This window comes from Capra hircus, chromosome 11 (assembly GCF_001704415.2).
Source record: "Capra hircus breed San Clemente chromosome 11, ASM170441v1, whole genome shotgun sequence".
NCBI classification, from domain to species: Eukaryota; Metazoa; Chordata; class Mammalia; order Artiodactyla; family Bovidae; genus Capra; species Capra hircus.
Genome location: NC_030818.1, coordinates 3,080,980 through 3,104,545, shown reverse-complemented (window position 1 = coordinate 3,104,545; position 23,566 = coordinate 3,080,980). Strand labels below are relative to the sequence as shown.

At 41.0% G+C, this 23,566-nt stretch overlaps 1 protein-coding gene across 2 annotated transcripts in view; it reads left to right on the top strand.

Moving 5' to 3' along the window:
- Window positions 1-23,566, top strand: part of TMEM131 (transmembrane protein 131) — a 177,692-nt gene that overhangs the window by 106,383 nt on the left and 47,743 nt on the right. For both annotated transcript variants that reach the window (XM_018054885.1, XM_018054883.1), the window contains exons 6-11: window positions 59-175; window positions 2,628-2,750; window positions 10,674-10,754; window positions 16,040-16,190; window positions 16,282-16,338; window positions 17,204-17,265. In XM_018054885.1, the coding sequence (XP_017910374.1) occupies window positions 59-175; window positions 2,628-2,750; window positions 10,674-10,754; window positions 16,040-16,190; window positions 16,282-16,338; window positions 17,204-17,265 (591 nt within the window). The remainder of the gene's footprint in view (window positions 1-58; window positions 176-2,627; window positions 2,751-10,673; window positions 10,755-16,039; window positions 16,191-16,281; window positions 16,339-17,203; window positions 17,266-23,566) is intronic.

Genomic DNA, 23,566 nt, shown 5'->3' with positions numbered 1-23,566 from the left:
TGATCTGATACTTTTTTTTTTTTTAATACTAATTTAACTTACTGCTTTTCTTTTTCAGAAAATTCTTCCAGGAGGAAATACATCATTTGATGTAGTTTTTCTTGCAAGAGTAGTGGGAAATGTAGAAAATACTTTATTTATTAATACATCTAATCATGGGGTATTCACTTACCAGGTAAGAATCAGAATGAAATCTTTATCATTTATAAAATACAGTTTTCATCTTCATCCTATTATACGACATCTTAGGAACTCTTTTCAAAAACTCATGATCAGGGAAAATGTAAGAGTTTAGAGTTAGAGCATTTTTATACTTTACAACTGCATTTGTGAATATCCCTATTCAAACCAGACTGAACAAATGATCTTTAAAAGCTACAGCTAAAGTGTTCATATAAGATTGGTTGGCAGAAGAACAGGTAAAAATATTTTCACAGTGCCTCTAGATTTTTTTAAAATTTTTACTTTTTGCACACTTATGAAGTGATAACAGTTTCAGGATTAAAAGATGTGTCCCTGTTTTTCTTTGGTAATTGTTTAAATTTTTCATCTTCCCTCGTGGCTCAATTGGTAAAGAAACTGCCTGCAATGCAGGAGACCCAGGTTCAATCCCTGGGTCAGGAAGATCCCCTGGAGAAAGGAGGGGTAACCCACTCTAGTATTCTTGCCTAGGAAATCCCATGGGCAGAGGAGCCTGTCGGGCTACAGTCCATGGAGGCTCAAAGAGTCGGAGACGACTGAGCAACTAACCCTGTATGTGTATAATCATTGTTTGGATTATTAAAGAAAGTTAGTGTTTTTTCAATCAGTTTTTTTATATAGCAAGATTACAAAGAAATAATTTATTTGGCACTGTTCTACACACTTTACGTGCACTTCTGTCTGCATTACAGATACTGTCCTCCTCATTTTTTTAGATGAGGAAGGTGAAATTTAGAAAGGGTAAGCAGTTGCGCTTATGCTACCGGTAAGTTGTTGAGCAGGGATTCAAATCCATGTCTTTATAGCTACAAAGACTATCCTATTAACCACTGAGCTGTACTGCCCATGGAACTCAAATCCTTCCTTAGCTAATATCTTACCTTGCAGTTTTTATGCTTGTTTTTGAACATTTCTTAGCTACCCAGAATGCTTCATGTATTTTGTAAATTATTTGTGTATTTTGGAAATCACTGTCAGAGTAAACATTCATATTAGTCAGACATCATGTCTTATGCTTATTTATGGTGAGTAAGTCTTTAATAGTCATTTGGTAGGCATTCGGTAAACTTTGGAAGCCTGTATGGATGAGTGACTTCGACGTGCTCTACAGAGCACTTGGCATATACTTGCTGAATAAATGGAAAGAGCTCCATGAGACTGGAGAGACCTGTGCCCTCCAGAGGCACCCGCAGCTGACCTTGGGCGACCTGAGGTCGTGGTCGGGTGGTTCTCAGGGTGCGCCTCACTGCGCACATCTTCACCTCCCCACACTGAGTCTTTCGCCACGTCTTGCTCTTAAATGTCTCTCTCCTCTCCAGCGCCGCTGCTGTCTCCCAGGCCGGCCGGCCCTCCCTTTCCCTGGGTGACACAGAGCCTCCTGACTGTCTTTCCTCTCCTCCACAGCCCCTGCCACAGTCCATTGTTCATGCTGTAGCCATTGATGGTCTTCTCTGAACATAAACCACATCCAGTCAGCCCCTCACGTAAATCTTCATGCTTTGACACTGCTCTTAGAGCAAAAGGCACGCTTCTGAGCAAAGCCAGCAAGGCTCTAAGGGTCTGACTCCCATATTAGCTCTCCCATCTCATCCCATTTGACCATGGTTCTCATCTTTTTCTTTGTCTCCCAACAAGCCAGGCCTTTTCCTGCCTCCAGCCCTTTGCCTATATACTTCCCCTTGCTGAAGGTTCACTGTTGCTTCTTTTCATCTTTCAGCTGACATCAGCTCACGTCACCTCCCCGGCCACCCTCTCTGAAAGAATTTTCCTATCCTCACTCCAACTAGCTGCTCTGTATCACACTATCCTTTTTTAAAAACCTTTTTATTGTTATCTGCCCTTCATACTAGAATTTAAGTTCCGTAAGGACAGGCACATTATGCATCTTGTTCACTGTTGAATTATTCACAACTGTACATGCTTGTGCCCAGCACATCATAGGCACTTAATAAGTGTTTGTCGTTTGAGTGACTGGCTCACCCTGTTGGTCAGCCCACATTCCTATGTAGGATGACCTGGGACTGGGCTTGGTCCTTGAGAGAGTGTCTGGGCCCTAGAGCCATCTTCAGGTGATTGAAACAGGGAAATCTTAGGATTCTCTGTTTTTCTTCCTTTGTCTCTCCATCACTTCATGAAGGACTGCTAGCAGTTTAATTTCTAATATATTATAGAAATCATTCCAAATGTATATATATGTTAGAGATATGTATATAAATATGAATATATATATTCTTGATATATATGTATATCTCATATCAGCTGATAAGTCAAGTATAGAAACTACATGTCCTTTTTAAAAGAATTAAGATTTTGCCATAAGTAAATTCACCAGTTTTCCCTAAATCAATCAGTTGTAACTCTAAAAATGTAATCTAAAACTATAAAAGCTACTCAGATTGCTTTTTTTTTTCCCCACTTGGAAACAGGTATTTGGTGTTGGAGTTCCAAATCCATACCGATTGAGGCCGTTCCTTGGGGCCAGAGTCCCTGTGAATAGCAGTTTCTCACCTATAATAAACATACACAATCCTCACAGCGAGCCTTTACAGGTGAGTTTATGACAGTGACTTTTTAACATGTTTCACTTCAGTGGAAATTAATGCTTAGTGTGAAATCTCAGTCTTTTACAGTTTTTAGATTACCTAAAACAGGTTTTTAAAATGTATGCCAGTATGTAGTAATGAAACAAGATATTCTTTTAATGCTGCTTGTAATCTGAGATTATATCAGTCTGGTTATTGAATTTTTGGAACCATTTTTTAAATGGTTTCTCTGGTGTTAGTTTTAAGTGGCTCTACATTTAATTTAAGGAGAGTTTTCGTCTATATTGAGGCCCCTACTTTTCTTGCTTGAGCTCCTTCTGGCCCAGTTTAAACTTTTAAATCCACTATTTGTATTTATTTCTAGTAATACTAAATTTTGGGTGATGGCAGCCTGGAAATTAAAATCCAAGGAAAGGATAATGTAGAACCATTGATTAAAAGCCAACTTATTTTTTTACTTTGAAAAATCCAACTCCTTTTCTTGCCCAGTCTTTCAGTAATCCTATTTCCACCTTTGAAACCCCTCCTCACTCAGCCTTGTCTCTGACACGGTGGCAGTGCCTGGTGTTGCTCCTTCAGGTATTTCCTCAGGTCCCCCGCCCCAGCTCCCCAGTGACTTCTAGCCATGGACGTTTGTTGCCATTGTAGCTTCTAGCTGTGCTGTCTGTGTGGAAGGATATGTGGATAATTTGCAGAATAATGTCTACTCCCAGGGCCCATGGGGTTCTTCGGACAAACACTGAAGAACTGAGCATATAGCTTGAAAATAGCAGGTGGAGAATAAGCACCGTGTGTTGTGTGAGCCGCTGAGCTTTGATTTGACGACGAAAGTGGGTTTTGTCATTCTGGCACTTCCTGGTAGAAAGGCTCATAAATGGTGAAGAGGAAAACAAGGAAGAATACAATGAGATATTCAGATCTGGGTTTGTGAAATGTCTGGAAATTGTATGCTGAAGTAGCAACAAAGGGTTCCCTGCAAACTCAGCTGCCATTGGGTGAGGATAGCCATTGATGAAAACACTCCCCCCACATTCTGGTTATATGTGCTGAGTATCTTCATCGCGAAAGAGGAAAGTGCCTTGTCTCCTGCTTTTACAAGTGAGAAAGAGTTCCTCTCCATCATCGGTCTTCGTTTATATCCTTTTGCTGCTTTGGGGAATGGTGTTCTTTCCCTGTTTCAGCTAACTTTTATCACAAAACTATACAGAAACCTCGTAAATTCGTGCTGCTCTCTTTTCTTGACTGTTTTTTAGTCCAAGAAATAAGGATTGTCCTCTGGTTCTCTCAGGCCCTGCTGTGTGAGCTGACACGCACAGCTGCAGCACCAGTGTTACAGAGCCCCAGGGGTATACCGCCGCTGTGGCTGCCCCACCGTGGGCTGAGGGTCTTGCTTTCTGCTGGGAAAGATGGAGGTCACCCTAGTTATCATACTTAAGTAGCCTTACAGTCTGTGTCTTTGCTCCTCAGCCTTTTGAGGCATCATACTACCTTCGAGAAAACTCTCTCTGAGTTCAGTACGGAATTTTTTCCCTTGGCTTGTCTAGTCCTTTTCCAGTCATGTAGCATTTCAGTTGAGTGTCTATCTCAGTGCACTTCTCATCAGCACACAGGAGAGCAAATGGAAAGCCAGGGTTGCTCTCTCAGAACCAGCAGATTGGGATCTCCTGGCAGTTCAGTGGTTGAGACTGGTTCAATCCCTGGTCTGGGAACTAAGATCCCACATGCCACAGGGTCCTGTCAAAAAAAAAAAAAAAAAAGAAGAACCACCAATAGATTGTCTCTGGAAAGCAGTTTTATTTTTGTTTTTGAGAGAAAAACTCCAAGTCCCTTCCTGATGGACACTGTTTACTTGAGGTGTAATTGCCATATAACACTGTGTTAATTTCAGGTGAACAGCATAGTGACTCAGGATCTGTATCTGTCACAGAATGATCACCACAGTAAGTCTCGTTAGCAACATCACCACACGTGATTACAAAAAATTTTTTTCTTAGGATGAGAAATTTTAAGATCTGTTCTTTTAGTAACTTTCAAATGTACAGTTACAGTGTTATTATTAACTATAGTCACTGTCCTGTCACATTCCGCTGACTTAATTGCTTTTAAAACTGGAAGGTTGTGTGGAAGACACTCTTAACCCGATAGTCCTGTGTGTCGTGAACATGTCCTCAAATTTAAGAAAGTATTGCAAAGCAAGAAATTACACCTCATTTGTTCTTTATACAACACTAGCACACAAGTATGTTCTCACTGAAAACTATTAACAGTTCCCATGTGTGAGGCAGAAGTCCCCTTGAACTTGCTGCCTTCCACTCCAGTACCGTCCAGCAGAACTTTCTGGTGTAGTGGGAGTGTTCTGTATCTGCTCTGTCCAGTACTGGAACCACCAGCCACTGGGCCTGCTGAGCACGTGAACTTGTGGCTAGGGTGGCTGAGGGCCTGAACCTTCAGTTTTATATCCAGTGATTTAAATCTAAATAACTAAGACCACAGCCTGTCTAACTCAATGAAACCAAGCCATGCCCGTGGGGCAACCAAAGACAGGCGGGTCATGGTGGACAGGTCTGACAGAATGTGGTCCACTGGAGAAGGGAATGGCAAACCACTTCAATATTCTTGCCTTGAAAACCCCATGAACAGAATGAAAAGGCAAAATGATAGGATACTGAAAGAGGAACTCCCCAGGTCAGAAGGTCCCCAGTATGCTACTGGAGATCAGTAGAGAAATAACTCCAGAAAGAATGAAGGGATGGAGCCAAAGCAAAAACAATACCCAGCTGTGGATGTGACTGGTGACAGAAGCAAGATCTGATGCTGTAAAGAGCAGTATTGCAGAGGAACCTGGAATGTCAGGTCCATGAATCAAGGCAAATTGGAAGTGGTTAAACAAGAGATGGCAAGAGTGAACGTCGACGTTCCAGGAATCAGCGAACTAAAATGGACTGGAATGGGTGAATTGAACTCAGATGACCATTATATCTACTACTGCGGGCAGGAATCCCTCAGAAGAAATGGAGTAGCCATCATAGTCAACAGAAGAGTCCGAAATGCAGTACTTGGATGCAATCTCAAAAACGACAGAATGATCTCTGTTCATCTCCAAGGCAAACCATTCAAGATCACAGTTATCCAAGTCTATGCCCCAACCAGTAACGCTGAAGAAGCTGAAGCTAAACGGTTTTATGAAGACCTACAAGACATTTTAGAACTAACACCCAAAAAAGATGTCCTTATCATTATAGGGGACTGGAATGCAAAAATAGGAAGTCAAGAAACACCTGGAGTAACAGGCAAATTTGGCCTTGGAATGCAGAATGAAGCAGGGCAAAGACTGATCGAGTTTTGCCAAGAAAATGCACTGGTCATAGCAAACACCCTCTTCCAACAACACAAGAGAAGACTCTACACATGGACATCACCAGATGGTCAACACCAAAATCAGATTGATTATATTCTTTGCAGCCAAAGATGGAGAAGCTCTATCCAGTCAACAAAAACAAGATCAGGAGCTGACTGTGGCTCAGATCATGAACTCCTTATTACCAAATTTAGACTTAAATTGAAGAAAGTAGGGAAAACCGCTAGACCATTCAGGTATGACCTAAATCAAATCCCTTATGATTATACAGTGGAAGTGAGAGATAGATTTAAGGGCCTAGATCTGATAGAGTGCCTGATGAACTATGGAATGAGGTTCGTGACATTGTACAGGAGACAGGGATCAAGACCATCCCCAAGAGAAAGAAATGCAAAAATGCAGAATGGCTGTCTGGGGAGGCCTTACAAATAGCTGTGAAAAGAAGAGAGGCGAAAAGCAAAGGAGAAAAGGAAAGATACAAGCATCTGAATGCAGAGTTCCAAAGAATAGCAAGAAGAGATAAGAAGGCCTTCTTCAGGGATCAATGCAAAGAAATAGAGGAAAAGAACAGAATGGGAAAGACTAGAGATCTCTTCAAGAAAATTAGAGATACCAAGGGAACACTTCATACAAAGATGAGCTCAATAAAGGACAGAAATGGTATAGACCTAACAGAAGCAGAAGATATTAAGAAGAGGTGGCAAGAATACACAGAAGAACTGTGCAAAAAAGATCTTCATGACCCAGATAATCACGATAGTGTGATCAATCACCTAGAGCCCGACATCCTGGAATGTGAAGTCAAGTGAGCCTTGGAAAGCATCACTATGAACAAAGCTAGTGGAGGTGATGGAGTTCCAGTTGAGCTCTTTCAAATCCTGAAAGATGATGCTGTGAAAGTGCTGCATTCAATATGCCAGCACATTTGGAAAACTCAGCAGTGGCCACAGGACTGGAAAAGGTCAGTTTTCATTCCAGTTCCAAAGAAAGGCAATGCCAAAGAATGCTCAAACTACCGCACAATGGCACTCATCTCACATGCTAGTAAAGTAATGCTCAAAATTCTCCAAGCCAGGCTTCAGCAATACGTGAACCGTGAACTCCCTGATGTTCAAGCTGGTTTTAGAAAAGGCAGAGGAACCAGAGATCAAATTGCCAACATCTGCTGGATCATGGAAAAAGCAAGAGAGTTCCAGAAAAACATCAATTTCTGCTTTATTGACTATGCCAAAGCCTTTGACTGTGTGGATCACAAGAAACTGTGGAAAATTCTGAAAGAGATGGGAATATCAGACCACCTAACCTGCCTCTTGAGAAATCTGTATGCAGGTTAGGAAGCAACAGTTAGAACTGGACATGGAACAACAGACTGGTTCCAAATAGGAAAAGGAGTACGTCAAGGCTGTATATTGTCACCCAGCTTATTTAACTTCTATGCAGAGTACATCATGAGAAACGCTGGACTGAAAGAAACACAAGCTGGAATCAAGATTGCCGGAAGAAATATCAATAACCTCAGATATGCAGATGACACCACCCTTATGGCAGAAAGTGAAGAGGAACTGAAAAGCCTTTTGATGAAAGTGAAAGTGGAGAGTGAAAAAGTTGGCCTAAAGCTCAACATTCAGAAAACGAAGATCGTGGCATCTGATCCCATCACTTCATGGGAAATAGATGGGGAACCAGTGGAAACAGTGCCAGACTTTATTTTTTTGGGCTCCAAAATCACTGCAGATGATGATTGCAGCCTTGAAATTAAAAGACGCTTACTCCTTGGAAGGAAAGTTATGACCAACCTAGATAGTACATTCAAAAGCAGAGACATTACTTTGCCGACTAAGGTCCGTCTAGTCAAGGCTATGGTTTTTCCTGTGGTCATATATGGATGTGGGAGTTGAACTGTGAAGAAGGCTGAGCGCTGAAGAATTGATGCTTTTGAACTGTGATGTTGGAGAAGACTCTTGAGAGTCCCTTGGACTGCAAGGAGATCCAACCAGTCCATTCTGAAGGAGATCAACCCTGGGATTTCTTTGGAAGGAATGATGCTAAAGCTGAAACTCCAGTACTTTGGCCACCTCGTGTGAAGAGTTGACTCATTAGAAAAGGCTCTGATGCTGGGAGGTATTGCGGGCAGGAGGAGAAGCGGACGACAGAGGATGAGATGGCAGGATGGCATCACGGACTCGATGGACGTGAGTCTGAGTGAACTCCAGGATTTGGTGATGGACAGGGAGGCCTGGCGTGCTGTGATTCATGGGGTCGCAAAGAGTCAGACACGACTGAGCGACTGAACTGAACCACATGTAACTAATAACTGTTGTTATCACAGCTCCTGCCCTGAAAAGCTTCGTGTAACCTCGGTGTGTCTCCTCAGGCCTTTCTCTGTGTGCTTGTGTACAGATACAGGGGCACACTGAACTTAATGTTCCTCGTGAGGTTTTTTTTTTTTACATAAATTATCATTTGTATATATCATTGGCGTCCTTTTTCCCCTAAACTTTATTAGAAATAGCTAGCAGTGGACTGAAAGTTAGGAGTCTGTTGTTCTAGTTTTAAGGTTATCTTCCCTTTGATTTTGTAATTTAGCCTTTATCTGTCCCTGTTTCCACATTCCCTTCCCTCTTGTCAGGACTCAACCTTTTAATCTTGTTTCAAACATTGTTAGGCTTGTTTCCTGAATACCTTGGAAGATTTCTAAATGAAATAACACGTGGTGTTTCCTGGTTTTACAGAAAAAGTCCTATAAGTCACCCCATCAGTTAAGGTGCTGTTCCTGTCAGCACAGTCAGTACTGAAGGGGACCAGTAATACATTGGAAGGCAAGTAATAATACGCAGACAAGATCCTAGCTCCTTAGTCTTGAGTAAATCATGACTGTAACAACAACACACACCAAAAACAAAAGCCTTTCAGCATATACTAAAGTATTGCTGTCTGTCCTGCTTTGTCCTTTTTTATGTACTCCTGGTTTGTGATAAAGACAAGTAAAGGTTTTCCACCCATTCTCATTCTTCATCCGAGATTTGCATTTAATTAAATATATTCTTTATTTTTAAGAGGCAGGATAACCTTCCTTTAAACAAAAGGCTCCTTTTTTTTATACAAGCAAAGAGGCATATGACCCTTCTGTTCCTTGCTGTTTACCCAAGAGAAAGAAAAACAGATGTCCACACAAAAACGTGGTGTTCATAACAGCTTTATCTGTAACGACCAAAAACTGGAAACAACCCAGATGTTCACCAGCAAGTGAAAGGATCTAAAATTGTGGCATATCCATAAAATAAAAAAAGAAATGAACTGTTAGTAACAAAACAATGTAATAGATCTCAAGATAATTACACTGAGTAAAAGCAACCAGACATAAGAGTATACACTGTGTGCTCCCATTTATATAAAATGCTAGGAAACAGACTAATTTTGAGTGGCCAGGAGCAGCTCAGCGGTGCCTGGGGATGGGAAAGGGCCGAGAGTGGCAGGTGAATTGCAGAGGGTGTGAGGAAACTTTGGGAGGTAAAGGGTTTATTTAATATCATAATTATGATGGTAGCTTCATTCCATCTTCATGTACATGTCAGAATCTATCTCGTTGTACACTTTCAAAATGTAGAGTTTTATTGTACATGAATCATACCTCAGTACAGCTCTTTTTCAAAAATATGTATTGTTATGGCTGATTTGCATTGTTGTATGGCAGAAACCAATGCAATACTGTAAAAAGAAAAAAAATTTTAAGAAATTAATTAGCTAAAAAAGAAACATGGGTGTAGGTACAAGCCTACACGTATTAGCATCTCTACAGAGATTAATAGTCCCTGTGATTTTGCTCCCAGAAGGCATCAGATAGTTTCATCCTGCATTGATGCTGTTGCCTGTCGATACGATACGCTCCTCACTGTGTCACAATTAGGATTTCCCAGGTGGCTCGGTGGTAGACAATCTGCCTGCCCATGCAGGAGACACAGGTTCAATCCCTGGGTCGGGAGTACACCCTGGAGTAGGAAATGACAACCCACTCCAGTATTCTTGCCTGGAAAATCCCATGGACAGAGGAGCCTGGCAGGTAGGCTGCAGTCCATGTGGTCACAAAGAGTCAGACGCGACTGAGCGACTGAGCGCGTGTCGCAGTTGCAGCAGTTATTAGATCTGCTACTGGGTCTGGTTGTAGATGTGCGAATAAAGAAGAACTTGCATTACTATAAGAAATACAGAATGTGTGTTTCTAAAATTTGATCCTTTCTAGAAACGTTTCCTTGGGAAAATACAAAAATATATGTCCTCCAGATGGATTTTCTAAAATCCGCTCTCTGAAACAGCTACACCATTTCTGAGTTTGATATTTCAAAGCTACCTGTTTTAATTAAATATTGCACCATTGCTTATACATATGGGCACTACCTCTGATGCTGTGACACCATACTTACCCTACCAATACTTACCCTTTGTATCTATAAGCATCTTTTAAATTTTTTCTGATAGACGCAATTAAGCCATCAAACATTTCTGCATAACAGCAAATCACTTGCATCAAGAATATGATTTTAACTTAACCATCGTGTACTCTTCTGTCTCAGGTTGTAGAAATGTACTCTAGTGGAGGAGACCTTCACCTTGAACTTCCCACAGGGCAGCAGGGAGGCACCAGGAAACTGTGGGTGAGTGCAGACATGTTCTCGCGCGAGATCGCTTGAAACCAGTTATTTCCTTACATGCACCGGAAAACACGTAACTGATCCTCACCCAAAGAAATATGGGTGATGTTTCCATAGTTACTGTCTTAGCATTAAATGTGTATCAAATGTATTTGAAAACTGGAGAGACTGAGAGAGTAGAGTGGTATTAGTCATTTTTGGAAAGAGCAGTAAACAAAATTGGTGGAACCTTTAACCCCCTGTGTGGAAAGGAAGAGATTTTAACTATTCTTCTGCAGAATAATATTGGTAAAGCTGTCTCTGAATCTAATCGTTTATAATATGCTTTACACTAAAACTGAAAAAAAAAACCCACAAAAACTGTGGAAGGGATTCATGGTATTTTTGAAGGTACATAATTGAACATTCAAACTTATTGTTGATGGTGGAGATGGCGTTTGCAGAGGGAACATAGGCCCTTGTGATGACTTAGAAACTAAATTCTTAGGTGATCTCTCAATACATCGACATTTAATGCTGTTGAAGATGTATCAGTAGTTTGTGTAAGTGGTGAGAGAACCACTTTCTCTTGGAGAATATTAGCAAATATTAACCAGATTAATGAATATGTAGCGATTGCCTCATTTGCAAAGGTTGCTGCCATAGGAGGATTATTTTTATTCTTTAATGTTGTCTGCTGCTGCTGCTGCTGCTAAGTCGCTTCAGTCGTGTCCAACTCTGTGTGACCTTACGGACAGCAGCCCACCAGGCTCCTCTGGCCACAGGATTCTCTAGGCAAGATTACTGGAGTGGAGTGCCATTGCCTTCTCCGTTAATGTTGTCTACTCAGCTTTAATCAGAGAAGGGAAAGGCATAGAATAAGCAGTGCTTGTCGCTAAAATCACTGCTTATCCATAATTGAAGACGCGTAGACTTGACCACATGAATAAGTTCTGAAGATCAAAGTTTCTTTGTTAATTGCTCTGTTAATTTGAAAACACACCGCCTCTTGTTTCTGTCATCTGACCAGTCTCAACCAGGGAAGGAAGGGATGTGCAGGGGACATTTTTTAGGATGTTAACTTGCACATTTAGAAACCAAATTGTCAGTGACTAAGTTAACTCCTAAGACATAGAAACACTCTAGCTGATAGAAAGGTATGTAATGGACAGCCTTTTGATATCTTTTCACAAAAGTGTTTTGCCTTGAAATTATGATTTTGTTTGAAAAGACTTTGGGAGAAATTGTGTATAAAGCAATGCTTTATATAATTAATTATAAGGTATTAAATTCGTGTTATAATTCTAAATAGAAGAACTAAGAATTTACTGTGATGAGCTTCCCAGGTGGCGCTAGTGGTAAAGAACCCACCTGCTAATGCAGGGGACATAAGAAACGCAGGTTCAGTCCCTGGGTTGGGAAAATCCCCTGGAGGAGGACATGGCAACTCACTCCAGTATTTTTGCCTGGAGAATCCCATGGACAGAGGACCCTGGCAGATACGGTTCATAGAGTCACAAAGAGTTGGACACGACTGAAGCAACTTGGCACACATGCTGAAGTGGATTCCAATAAACATTAGAGAATTCAGATTTCTAGTTAAGAACTGTAATGTAGCAGACATGGAAAATTATTTTAATATTCTTAGCAGCTACAAGAAAAAATAGTGATTCTTATTCCTACAAATCTGGAGTAAGATTGGCCTAGAGAAGGCAGCTGGCCTTGACCTCACTCCCAGCCTGTTTCAGTGAGCAAAGCCCAGAGACCAGTCAGCTCCTGGAGATGAGGGTGTGGGTGATCCGTTTCTCGTGGCCCCGAGAGGGTTCCAGTCACCTCTTTTCTACTTTGAGTCTAGAAAGTTAAGAGAATGGGGGCAAATGAAGACCAGTACATTCTGAACCACAGGGATTTCCTATGATATGCCAAAAGGTGTGTGCAGAGAAACTCTAGAACTCTGCCCAGTGAAGCCAGTTTATTACAAAACCAGGAAAAGATTTGTACCTCAAAAAAATTTTTTTCCAGTGATTCTTCCTTCTAGTGTATATGCTGCGTTCTCTTCCTTCTAGTATACATGTATGTTTTTACAAACCTACTACTGCGGGCAGGAATCCCTCAGAAGAAATGGAGTAGCCATCATGGTCAACAAGAGAGTCCGAAATGCAGTACTTGGATGCAGTCTCAAAAATGACAGAATGATCTCAGTTCGTCTCAAAGGCAAACCATTCAGTATCACAGTTATCCAAGTCTATGCCCCAACCAGTAACGCTGAAGAAGCTGAAGCTAAACGGTTTTATGAAGACCTACAAGACATTTTAGAACTAACACCCAAAAAAGATGTCCTTTTCATTATAGGGGACTGGAATGCAAAAGTAGGAAGTCAAGAAACACCTGGAGTAAGAGGCAGATTTGGCCTTGGAATGCAGAATGAAGCAGGGCAAAGACTAATCGAATTTTGCCAAGAAAATGCACTGGTCATAGCAAACACCCTCTTCCAGCAACACAAGAGAAGACTCTACACATGGACATCACCAGATGGTCAACACCAAAATCAGATTGATTATATTCTTTGCAGCCAAAGATGGAGAAGCTCTATCCAGTCAACAAAAACAAGACCAGGAGCTGACTGTGGCTCAGATCATGAACTCCTTATTACCAAATTCAGACTTAAATTGAAGAAAGTAGGGAAAACCGCTAGACCATTCAGGTATGACCTAAATCAAATCCCTTATGATTATACAGTGGAAGTGAGAGATAGATTTAAGGGCCTAGATCTGATAGATAGAGTGCCTGATGAACTATGGAATGAGGTTCGTGACATTGTACAGGAGACAGGGATCAAGACCATCCCCATGGAAAAGAAATGCAAAAAAGCAAAATGGCTGGCTGAGGAGGCCTTACAAATAGCTGTGAAAAGAAGAGAGGTGAAAAGCAAAGGAGAAAAGGAAAGATATAAGCATCTCAATGTAGAGTTCCAAAGAATAGCAAGAAGAGATAAGAAGGCCTTCTTCAGGGATCAGTGCAAAGAAATAGAGGAAAGGAACAGAATGGGAAAGACTAGAGATCTCTTCAAGAAAATTAGAGATACCAAGAGAACATTTCATGCAACGATGGTCTCGATAAAGGACAGAAATGGTATAGACCTAACAGAAGCAGAAGATATTAAGAACAGGTGTTAAGCATACACAGAAGAACTGTACAAAAAAGATCTTCACGACCCAGATAATCATGATGATGTGACACAAATCTAGAGCCAGACATCCTGGAATGTGAAGTCAAGTGGGCCTTAGAAAGCAACACTATGAACAAAGCTAGTGGAGGTGATGGAGTTCCAGTTGAGCTGTTTCAAATCCTGAAAGATGATGCTGTGAAAGTGCTGCACTCAATATGCCAGCACATTTGGAAAACTCAGCAGTGGCCACAGGACTGGAAAAGGTCAGTTTTCATTCCAGTTCCAAAGAAAGGCAATGCCAAAGAATGCTCAAACTACCGCACAATTGCACTCATCTCACATGCTAGTAAAGTAATGCTCAAAATTCTCCAAGCCAGGCTTCAGCAATACATGAACCGTGAACTCCCTGATATTCAAGCTGGTTTTAGAAAAGGCAGAGGAACCAGAGATCAAATTGCCAACATCCACTGGATTATGGAAAAAGCAAGAGAGTTCCAGGAAAACATTGATTTCTGCTTTATTGACTATGCCAAAGCCTTTGACTATGTGGATCACAATAAACTGTGGAAAATTCTGAAAGAGATGGGAATACCAGACCACCTGACCTGCCTCTTGAGTAATCTGTATGCAGGTTAGGAAGCAACAGTTAGAACTGGACATGGAACAACAAGACTGGTTCCAAATATGAAAAGGAGTACGTCAAGGCTATATATTGTCACCCTGCTTATTTAACTTCTCTGCAGAGTACATCATGAGAAACGCTGGACTGGAAGAAGCACAAGCTGGAATCAAGATTGCCGGGAGAAATATCAATAACCTCAGATATGCAGATGACCCCACCCTTATGGCAGATAGTGAAGAGGAGCTAAAAAGCCTCTTGATGAAAGTGAAAGAGGAGAGTGAAAAAGTTGGCTTAAAGCTCAACATTCAGAAAACGAAGATCATGGCATCCAGTCCCATCACTTCATGGCAAATAGATGGGGAACCAGTGGAAACAGTGTCAGACTTTATTTTTTGGGGCTCCAAAATCACTGCAGATGGTGATTGCAGCCATGAAATTAAAAGACACTTACTCCTTGGAAGGAAAGTTATGACCAACCTAGATAGTCTATTCAAAAGCAGAGACATTACTTTGCCGACTAAGGTCCGTCTAGTCAAGGCTATGGTTTTTCCTGTGGTCGTGTATGGATGTGAGAGTTGGACTGTGAAGAAGGATGAGCGCCGAAGAATTGATGCTTTTGAACTGTGGTGTTGGAGAAGAGTCTAGAGAGTCCCATGGACTGCAAGGAGATCCAACCAGTCCATTCTGAAGGAGATCAACCCTGGGATTTCTTTGGAAGGAATGATGCTAAAGCTGAAACTCCAGTACTTTGGCCACCTCATGTGAAGAGTTGACTCATTGGAAAAGACTGTGATGCTGGGAGGGATTGCGGGCAGGAGGAGAAGGGGATGACAGAGGATGAGATGGCTGGATGGCATGACGGACTCGATGGACGTGAGTCTGTGTGAACTCCAGGAGATGGTGATGGACAGGGAGACCTGGTGTGCTGCGATTCATGGGGTCACAAAGAGTCGGACACGACTGAGCGACTGAACTGAAAAAGTTATGCTACTTACGTGCTAAGAGCGTTACTGAACACATTTGTTGAACTGTGGATTTGCTTGGGAAGCTTGTTCTGTTATGTTTTAAACTAAAGGAGAGCCAAATCTGTGTTCCCTTAGTTATCATATAAAGAGAATCCTGTGAACTTCTAGAAAAGCGGTTTCTCTTTGATGGTGATGTGTTTATTGTTTAGAGGATTTGGACTGAAATCCTCTAAACAAGCACACCAATACTGCAAAAAAGTTGGACTCTACCGTTTAACAATGACTTTGTAGCTGACAGTTTGTTTTCATATAATTTTATATCTTTTTTGTTTTGCTCAATTTTATATACCAAACTTCATCAATTTTATGATACACGTTTTTATCATTTAACATCCTCCAAAATTGGACTGTGCAGTATAACCAGTGAAATGAATGTGTTTGTTTAATTGGCAGTATTTTTTTCTATATAAAATAATAATGCATCTTCTGGGTGATGTCATCTTTTTCAATAACTGTAGTGGTTTTGCTACATTCTGGTCTGTTAACTTGTCAGGAAATTCCTCCTTATGAAACCAAGGGAGTGATGAGAGCCAGTTTTTCATCTAGAGAAGCAGATAATCACACAGCGTTCATAAGAATAAAGACAAATGCTTCCGACAGCACAGAGTTTATCATCCTTCCGGTTGAAGTGGAAGTTACAACAGGTGAGTGGATGACTAAAGGAGCATAGTTTGTCTTCAGCACATCTTACTCTGGCAAAATGAAATATAATTGTTTACTCTTCTTTTTTCCAAGCTCCTGGAATTTATTCCTCAACTGAAATGTTAGATTTTGGCACACTGCGAACACAAGGTAAAAAAAAGAAATAGTGTCATTATAAGTCTTTTTAAAAAATCCCTGTATTCATCGCTAAATGGCTCTCCTTTAACTCCTCTGTAATTAGTTCAGCTTTGAAAGTTATTTCTCAGTGTATTACATGGTCTTGTAGAAGTCTTCTTCTGGGAAGTCAGAGCCCTTAGGGGTTTACACCCCATTTTTCTGAGGGATGCCATTGCTTACCAGATGGGAAAACAGTGTCATGGATAACTTAAGTCAAGTCTTCTAACCGGAAGATTGAGGCAGAAAGTAGTTTCTTAATCCAGTTTCTCACTTATGTAGTTATGCTAAATCTTTTAATTGTAAAATAAAGGAAATAAAAAGATTTACTTCTGAATTTTTGTTTAGATATGGATTAATTCAATTGCATTATTACAATGTAATGTTAGAAATCCATCCCTGAGGTCAGAGAACGAATTCAAATTCTAAAATTGAAAATGACCAAAAAGGATTTATTAAAAAAAGAAGGCATGTAATTACAGGCTTCCTCCTGTGGGGCCATATGTAATTGAAATTTGGTTGTTTACGATTGAAGACCCATTCTTGAAGGTTAGATTTGGTTTTAATATAATAATTTCATATTGTACTTTATTGAATTGCTTCATTGTACTTTGCTGGAAAACTAAAAGATTGATGATGATGTCAATTTGTTTTTTTGATCTGATTGTTTACTTCTTATAGTACCTACTGTCCTTAAAAGTAAGGCAGTTCCTGTCTAGGAATGTGATTGTCATTCTACTTTGCATTCTAAAATATATTTAAACTGATATAAGAGTAAGTTTCTAACTTGTTATAGAAAACATAGCACTTTAAGAATGTTTCTTTTCCTCAATTTTAACAGATCTACCAAAAGTTTTAAATCTTCATTTATTAAATTCAGGAACAAAAGATGTACCAATAACAGTAAGTTTTTGCTTATATTTTTCCCTAATTTGTGTATTCTTTGTTTCTAAACTTATAAAGTTATAGAATAAACTCCTGCTGTAAAGGGTATCTGGTTTGTGGTGACCTGGTGGCACTTTGGTTCAAAACAGAGTATAGGAAACCTGTTCTGCCTGTCTGATCAGATTTGAAGGATGAGAAGGGCATGTGAACAGTCTTCTCCAAGGACTCTGAACTAGAGTTCATGAGGTTCCTATTTAGGCCTGTGGATTCTGATGAATCCTAGGATCTGTGTGCTGTGTATAAAGAAAATTAGGTTGTTAGACTTAAGGTATGGTTAAGTAAAAAAGAGATATATGATTCAGATGAGTTGGAAGGAGAAATCAGGAAGCAGAGAAATGTGATAGGCAGTGGTCGAGTGCTGTTAACCCCGTGACACAGGGGCCCTTTCTGACCAGCATCTGCCACAGTTATCCTCAGTAGCACCCTGGAACCAGGGTCCTCTCACTGTCTCACGCATACGCATGGAACAAATGACTTTGATGCCTTGTAGTAGAATTGGCGTGCCATGCAGTGGTTTGAGGGAGCTAGAGTATCCAGATTTTGCTTTAGCCCATGACCTCACCTGAGCTGAGGTCCCCCAGTTACACAAAGAATAATGGAAGAGGAAAGCATCTTTTTATTATAACCTGTGCTGGTGTCAGAAAACCTATATTCAGAGAATTCTGATAAAAGTGAGATAGATCAGATGGGCTTTGAGACTTAGAGACCGTTGTCCATTTCCACCCAAACCCAGAATTTTCCACCAACTGGTGGAGTAGAGACCAAGGAGAAGAGGGTATACAATCCCCAAGTAATGGGAGAGGTGGTCACCCCAGGCAGCCACATTTTAATGCACAGTGACCTTGCTTACTGGGAGAGTTTTGTCAGACATATGACCTAGTATTTCTTGCTTGGTAGGAGACCTGGGAGTGAGTTAGGGGAATGGAGTCTGTAAGGAGCTTCCCCTAGGATACAGTGGAGCTGAAACTGCCCCAGCCTGAGGCTCCTGCCACTCCAGTGTTAGGCCTGCTACGTATACTGGGGTCATGCCCCTGCTCCTCAGGGAGGTCTTCCATAGATGACAAGGAACAGCTCCTTTGACCCTGCCACCCTGATAATCTATTTTTCTTTAAAAAACAAACAGTGCTGACTATTGTTGCTATATTGAGAGGTTAGGGATTAGTTTTGGCTCTTTAATCTGTCTTGAAGTTTTCACGAGTCTATGGAAAAATGAGCAATGTGAATGTTTATAAAAATATGAGTGTGTGTATATGTTAACATAATTAACATGAAGTTATGAACACCCTTTCTGGATAAGGACCATTCTAAGATAATATTCTTACTTCTTTGACATTAAAATATTTGTTGTTTTATAAATAAAGGTAATACATAGTTGGAGAGAATTGTTTGGATTTTGTTTTTTTAATAGAATGAGTGGGAAAGTATTCTTTCCTCTTCTGTTTTTGGGGAGAGTTTGCGAAGGATTGGTGCTAATTCTTCTTTAAATATTTGGTAGAATTCACCAGTGAAGTCGTCTGGACCTAAACTTTTGTTCATGGGATGTTCTAAAATTACTAATTCAGTCTCTTTACTTGCTATAGGCCTGTTCGGATTTTCTGTTCCTTCTGGAGCCAGTGTCTGTAGCTTCTGTCTTTCTAGGAATTTCTTCATTTCATCTAAGTTACCTAATTTGTTGGCATACCATTGTTCAGTGTTTACTTGCAATACTTTTATTTTCTGTGAGGTAGATAGTAATGGTCCATCTTCCATTCTTGATTTTAGCAATTGTAGTCTCCCCTCTATTTAAAAAAAATTTTCAGTCAGTCTTCGCTAAAGGTTTGTCAGTTTTGTTGACCCTTTCAGAGGACCAACCTTTGGTTTTGTTAAATTCCTCTATTATTTTTTGGTTGAACATTAAACTACCCTTTGTTTTATGAATAAAGGTAGAAGAGAGTAGGAATTTCTCCTTTTTCCCCTCATCCCCAATATCCTCACATTTGCAAAAATAAAAAGTTAGACTTCCTTACACACACAGTCACACGTTTTGGGTTTTACCAGTGAAATGAAAAGGCCTAAGAATCACTACTCTGTTATAACATTTCAGAATCTCACTTTATACTCGGAGTTGTGATTCTTTTTGTTCAGACTTTTCCAGTTTAGTGTATCAGAGTTTCCTCCGTCATGGGGTGTGACTCTTTCCGCTCAGTCTATCCAGGTTGCTTTGGCTACAACCTGCTTTTGTTCTCGAACTTCTGGGTCCAGAATTTCTTCTGGAGCCCTACTGGCAGCAAGGACCGCAGTTACCACATGGTGATGCTGTGCACACACCTCCCTTTCCTGCCCACATGCTAGAGGCCTGGCCTCTGCAGAACCTCCTGAAACTCACCATCTGGCTTCATGCTAGGAGTCCCCTTTAAAGTCAGTTGTGCACATGCGTATAGGTCAGACTCTCAGCTGTGGGTGGATGGCCTGCTGTTGCCTCAGTTTGAGACATCAGATGATTATTATTTTGTGTGTGTTCTGCCTGCTGTCTGTCTCTTACTGGTTTCTTTGATCCTGTGGATTGTCTCACACAGAGCAGGAGCTCTCATGCCTGTTGGGCAGATTTCAGGCCTGAAGTCCTGTCTCCATATGTACAAGCTTGGAAGCTTCCCTGGTGGCTCAAATGGTAAAAGAATCTGCCTGCAATGCAGGAGATCCAGAGTCAGTATTCTTGCCTGGAGAATTCCATGGACAGAGGAGCCTGGCTGGGTACAGTCCATGGGGTCGCAAAGAGTGGGACACAACTCAGTGAATTTCATTTCACTTCAGACGTTTATTGGGAAAGTGCCTTTTCTTAGGCTACACATTCTGGTCTAACTTTGTACATACAATGAATGGACCCAAATGTCTTGAAATAAAAATAAACATTTTCTAGAAAAATGAAATCAGCAATTCTAAGAATGTGAATGAAAAAACTTACTATTTAATTCATTTATAGTAATTAAATATAAGTATAAATAGGCCCATGTTCCTACTTTTCTCTTTTATTAAGGAGTTTTAGAATACATTGTAAGTGAACATTTTTTCTCTCACCATGAGTTAGGCTTTGTGCTGAGTTCTTTACATGGATTATCTTAGTTGATGCAACTCTCTTGTAAGATAGGAGGTCCTTCTTTTCCAAATAGGGAAAATGAGTCAGACCTTTTAAAGTCACTGAATTCAGCTATATAAAATGCAAAAGTTCAGTTCATTCAGTCGTGTCCAACTCTTTGCGACCCCGTGGACTGCAGCACGCCAGGCTTCCCTGTCCATCACAAACTCCCGAAGCTTGCTCAAACTCATGTCCTTTGAATCAGTGATGCCATCCAACCATCTCATTCCCTGTCGTCCCCTTCTCCTCATGCCTTCAATCTTTCCTAGCATCTGGGTCTTTTCCAGTGAATCAATTTTTGCATCAGGTGGGCAAAGTATTGGGAGTTTTAGCTTCAGCATCAGTCCTTCCAGTGAATATTCAGGACTGATTTCCTTTAAACATTGACTGGTTGACTGATTGACTAGTTGGATCTCCTTACAGTCCAAGGGACTCTCAAGAGTCTTCTCCAACAACACAGTTCAAAAGCATCAATTCTTTGGCTTTCAGCTTTCTTTATAGTCCAACTCTCACATCCGTCCATGACCACTGGAGAAACCATAGCTTTGACTAGATGGACCTTTGTTGGCAAAGTAATGTCTCTGCTTTTTATTATGCTGTCTAGGTTGGTCATAACTTTTCTTCCAAGGAGCAAGCGTCTTTTAATGTCTTGGCCGCAGTCACCATCTGCAGTGATCTAAAAAATAAAGTCTGTCACTATTTCCATTGTTTTCCCATCTATTTGCCATAAAGTGATGAGACTAGATACCATAATCTCAGTTTTCTGAATGTTGAGTTTTAAGCCTACTTTTTAACTCCTCTCTTTCACTTTGATCAAGAGGCTGTTTAGTTCTTCTTTGCTTTCTGCCATAAGGGTGGTATCATCTGCGTATCTGAGGTTATTGATATTTCTCCCAGCAATCTTGATTCCAGCTTGTGCTTCTTCCAGTCCAGCATTTCTCATGATGTATTCTGCATAGAAGTTAAATAAGCAGGGTGACAATAGATAGCCTTGATGTACTCCTTTCCCTATTTGGAACCAGTCTGTTGTTCCATGTCCAGTTCTACCTGTTGCTTCTTGACCTGCATTCAGATTTCTCAGGAAGCAGGTCAGGTGGTCTGGTATTCCCGTCTCTTTCAGAATTTTCCAGAGTTTGTTGTGATCCACACAAAGGCTTTGGTGTAGTCAATAAAGCAGATGTGTGTTTTTGGAACTCTCTTTTTGGTGATCCAACAGATGTTGGCAGTCATCTGCCTTTTCTAAAACCAGGTTGAACATTGGAAGTTCACAGTTCATATACTGTTGAGGCCTGGCTTGGAGAATTTTGAGGGTTACTTTGCCAGCATGTGAGATGAGTGCAATTGTGTGGTGGTTTGAGCATTCTTTGGCACTGCCTTTCTTTGGGATTGGAATGGAAACTGACTTTTCCAGGCCTGTGGCCGCTGCTGAGTTTCCCAAATGTGCTGGCACACTGAGTGCAGCGGTTACATGCAAGCATACTAGGCATGCTCATCAATCGAGTTTTTATGACTGTGTCATTTTAATTCTGTATTCAGTGTTCCTGTTAAAACCCTATTGGTTTGTGTACCTGTCCTAGATCTACATCTGTGCCTGCCTGTATATGTTTTTTTCCAACACCTGAAGCCTACACTCTTGCTTGTGTTTTGGTAGATTAGTTTCCTCATCCACTCATTCAGTAAATATTCAGTAAGTATCAGCTGTATGCCAGCTTCTGTGCTGAGGATACAGCAGGGACTCAGAGAACCAAGGTCTTGCCCTTACTGAGCTCTTTTTTTTTTTAGTTGGGAGACAGACAGACAGGTATGCAACATTATTGTAAACTGAGAAATAAACTGAATGGCGTGTAAGTTAAGGAAGGAGTTGGTTTAGGTAGCGCTGTCTCTGAGGAGCTGACATTTGAGGCAATAACTGAAGAGTGAGAAAGCAGGCACCTGTAAGGAAAGCAGAGCTGGGGTACAAGCGTTCCATCACAGGGATGAGCAAGTGCAAAGACCTGAGGGGCCGCTGCAAATGTTGAAACTCACTGGGCTCAGATACAAAAGATGGGCTGGAGGGTCGAGCAGGGTTTCCCGGACTCTTGGGAGGGGTTTTGGTTTTACTATAAGGGCAATGGAAAATTACGGAATTTTAAGCAAGGGTGTGATATCATTTGATCTATGTGTTATTAAAGTCACTGTAGCTGCTTTTTAGAGAATGAACTGAAGAAGGTTAAAATTCTATTGCAGTGGTCCACTTGAGAGATGATGATAGCTTGGACTTCTTGCCAAATCAGCCAGGGGATGAACCCGTCTGCCATGGAAACTGAGTATTAAGAGAGCTTCCCAAGGTTTTTCTGTAGCATGCCAGACCTACAGACTGGAGCATATTAGAAGGGTCCCTGCCTCCCTCCCTTCAGGGCATTCAGTGTCTCTTCATTTTTCAAGATATAAGACTGCTTCCCAGGTGGCGCAGTGGTAAAGATTCCGCCTGCCAGTGCAGGACATGTGGGTGGGGAAGACCCCCTGGAGAAGGGAATGGCAGCCCACTGCAGTACTCTTGCCTGGAGAATCCCATGGACAGCGGATTCTGATGGGCTACAGTCCGCGGGGTCACAGAGAGTCTGACATGACTGACCACACACACACACTACAGTAAGCAGTTCCTAATACAAGCTCCTCACCGTCAGTAAGCAAGATACCCAGGCTCAAGCCTTCCTGACACAGCTTGTCTGTGGTGCAACTTTGAAAATAAAGGTTTCCTCAACATTTATAAAACATTAATGTTATATAAATAATGGAGCAGGTTTGCTTGAGGTGTCTTAAAACACCTTTGTATGACATTTCCTTGCCAATTAATAAGAAATCACAGGTGCCCTTAAATTTACCTCTGTCAGCTTGATGTAAGTCTTAGAAAATCTGTGCACCTACTGTTGAAAATACAATCACTGTACACCAGAAGGTTTTGCTTTGTTTTTTTTTTTTTTTTTGCTTGCTTAAAGCAGTTGAGTCGTTTCAGAATGTCCTGGGCCTGGTGTCTCACTTGAGAGTTACTGAGCATAGTTGGGTATGAATGTCGTGAGAAAGACTGGAACTATATTTAGAGCCTGTGCAGGCTGCCTTTCCTGGGAATCTTGCCACATTTTTTCCACTTCTCAATAATCTTTAAGT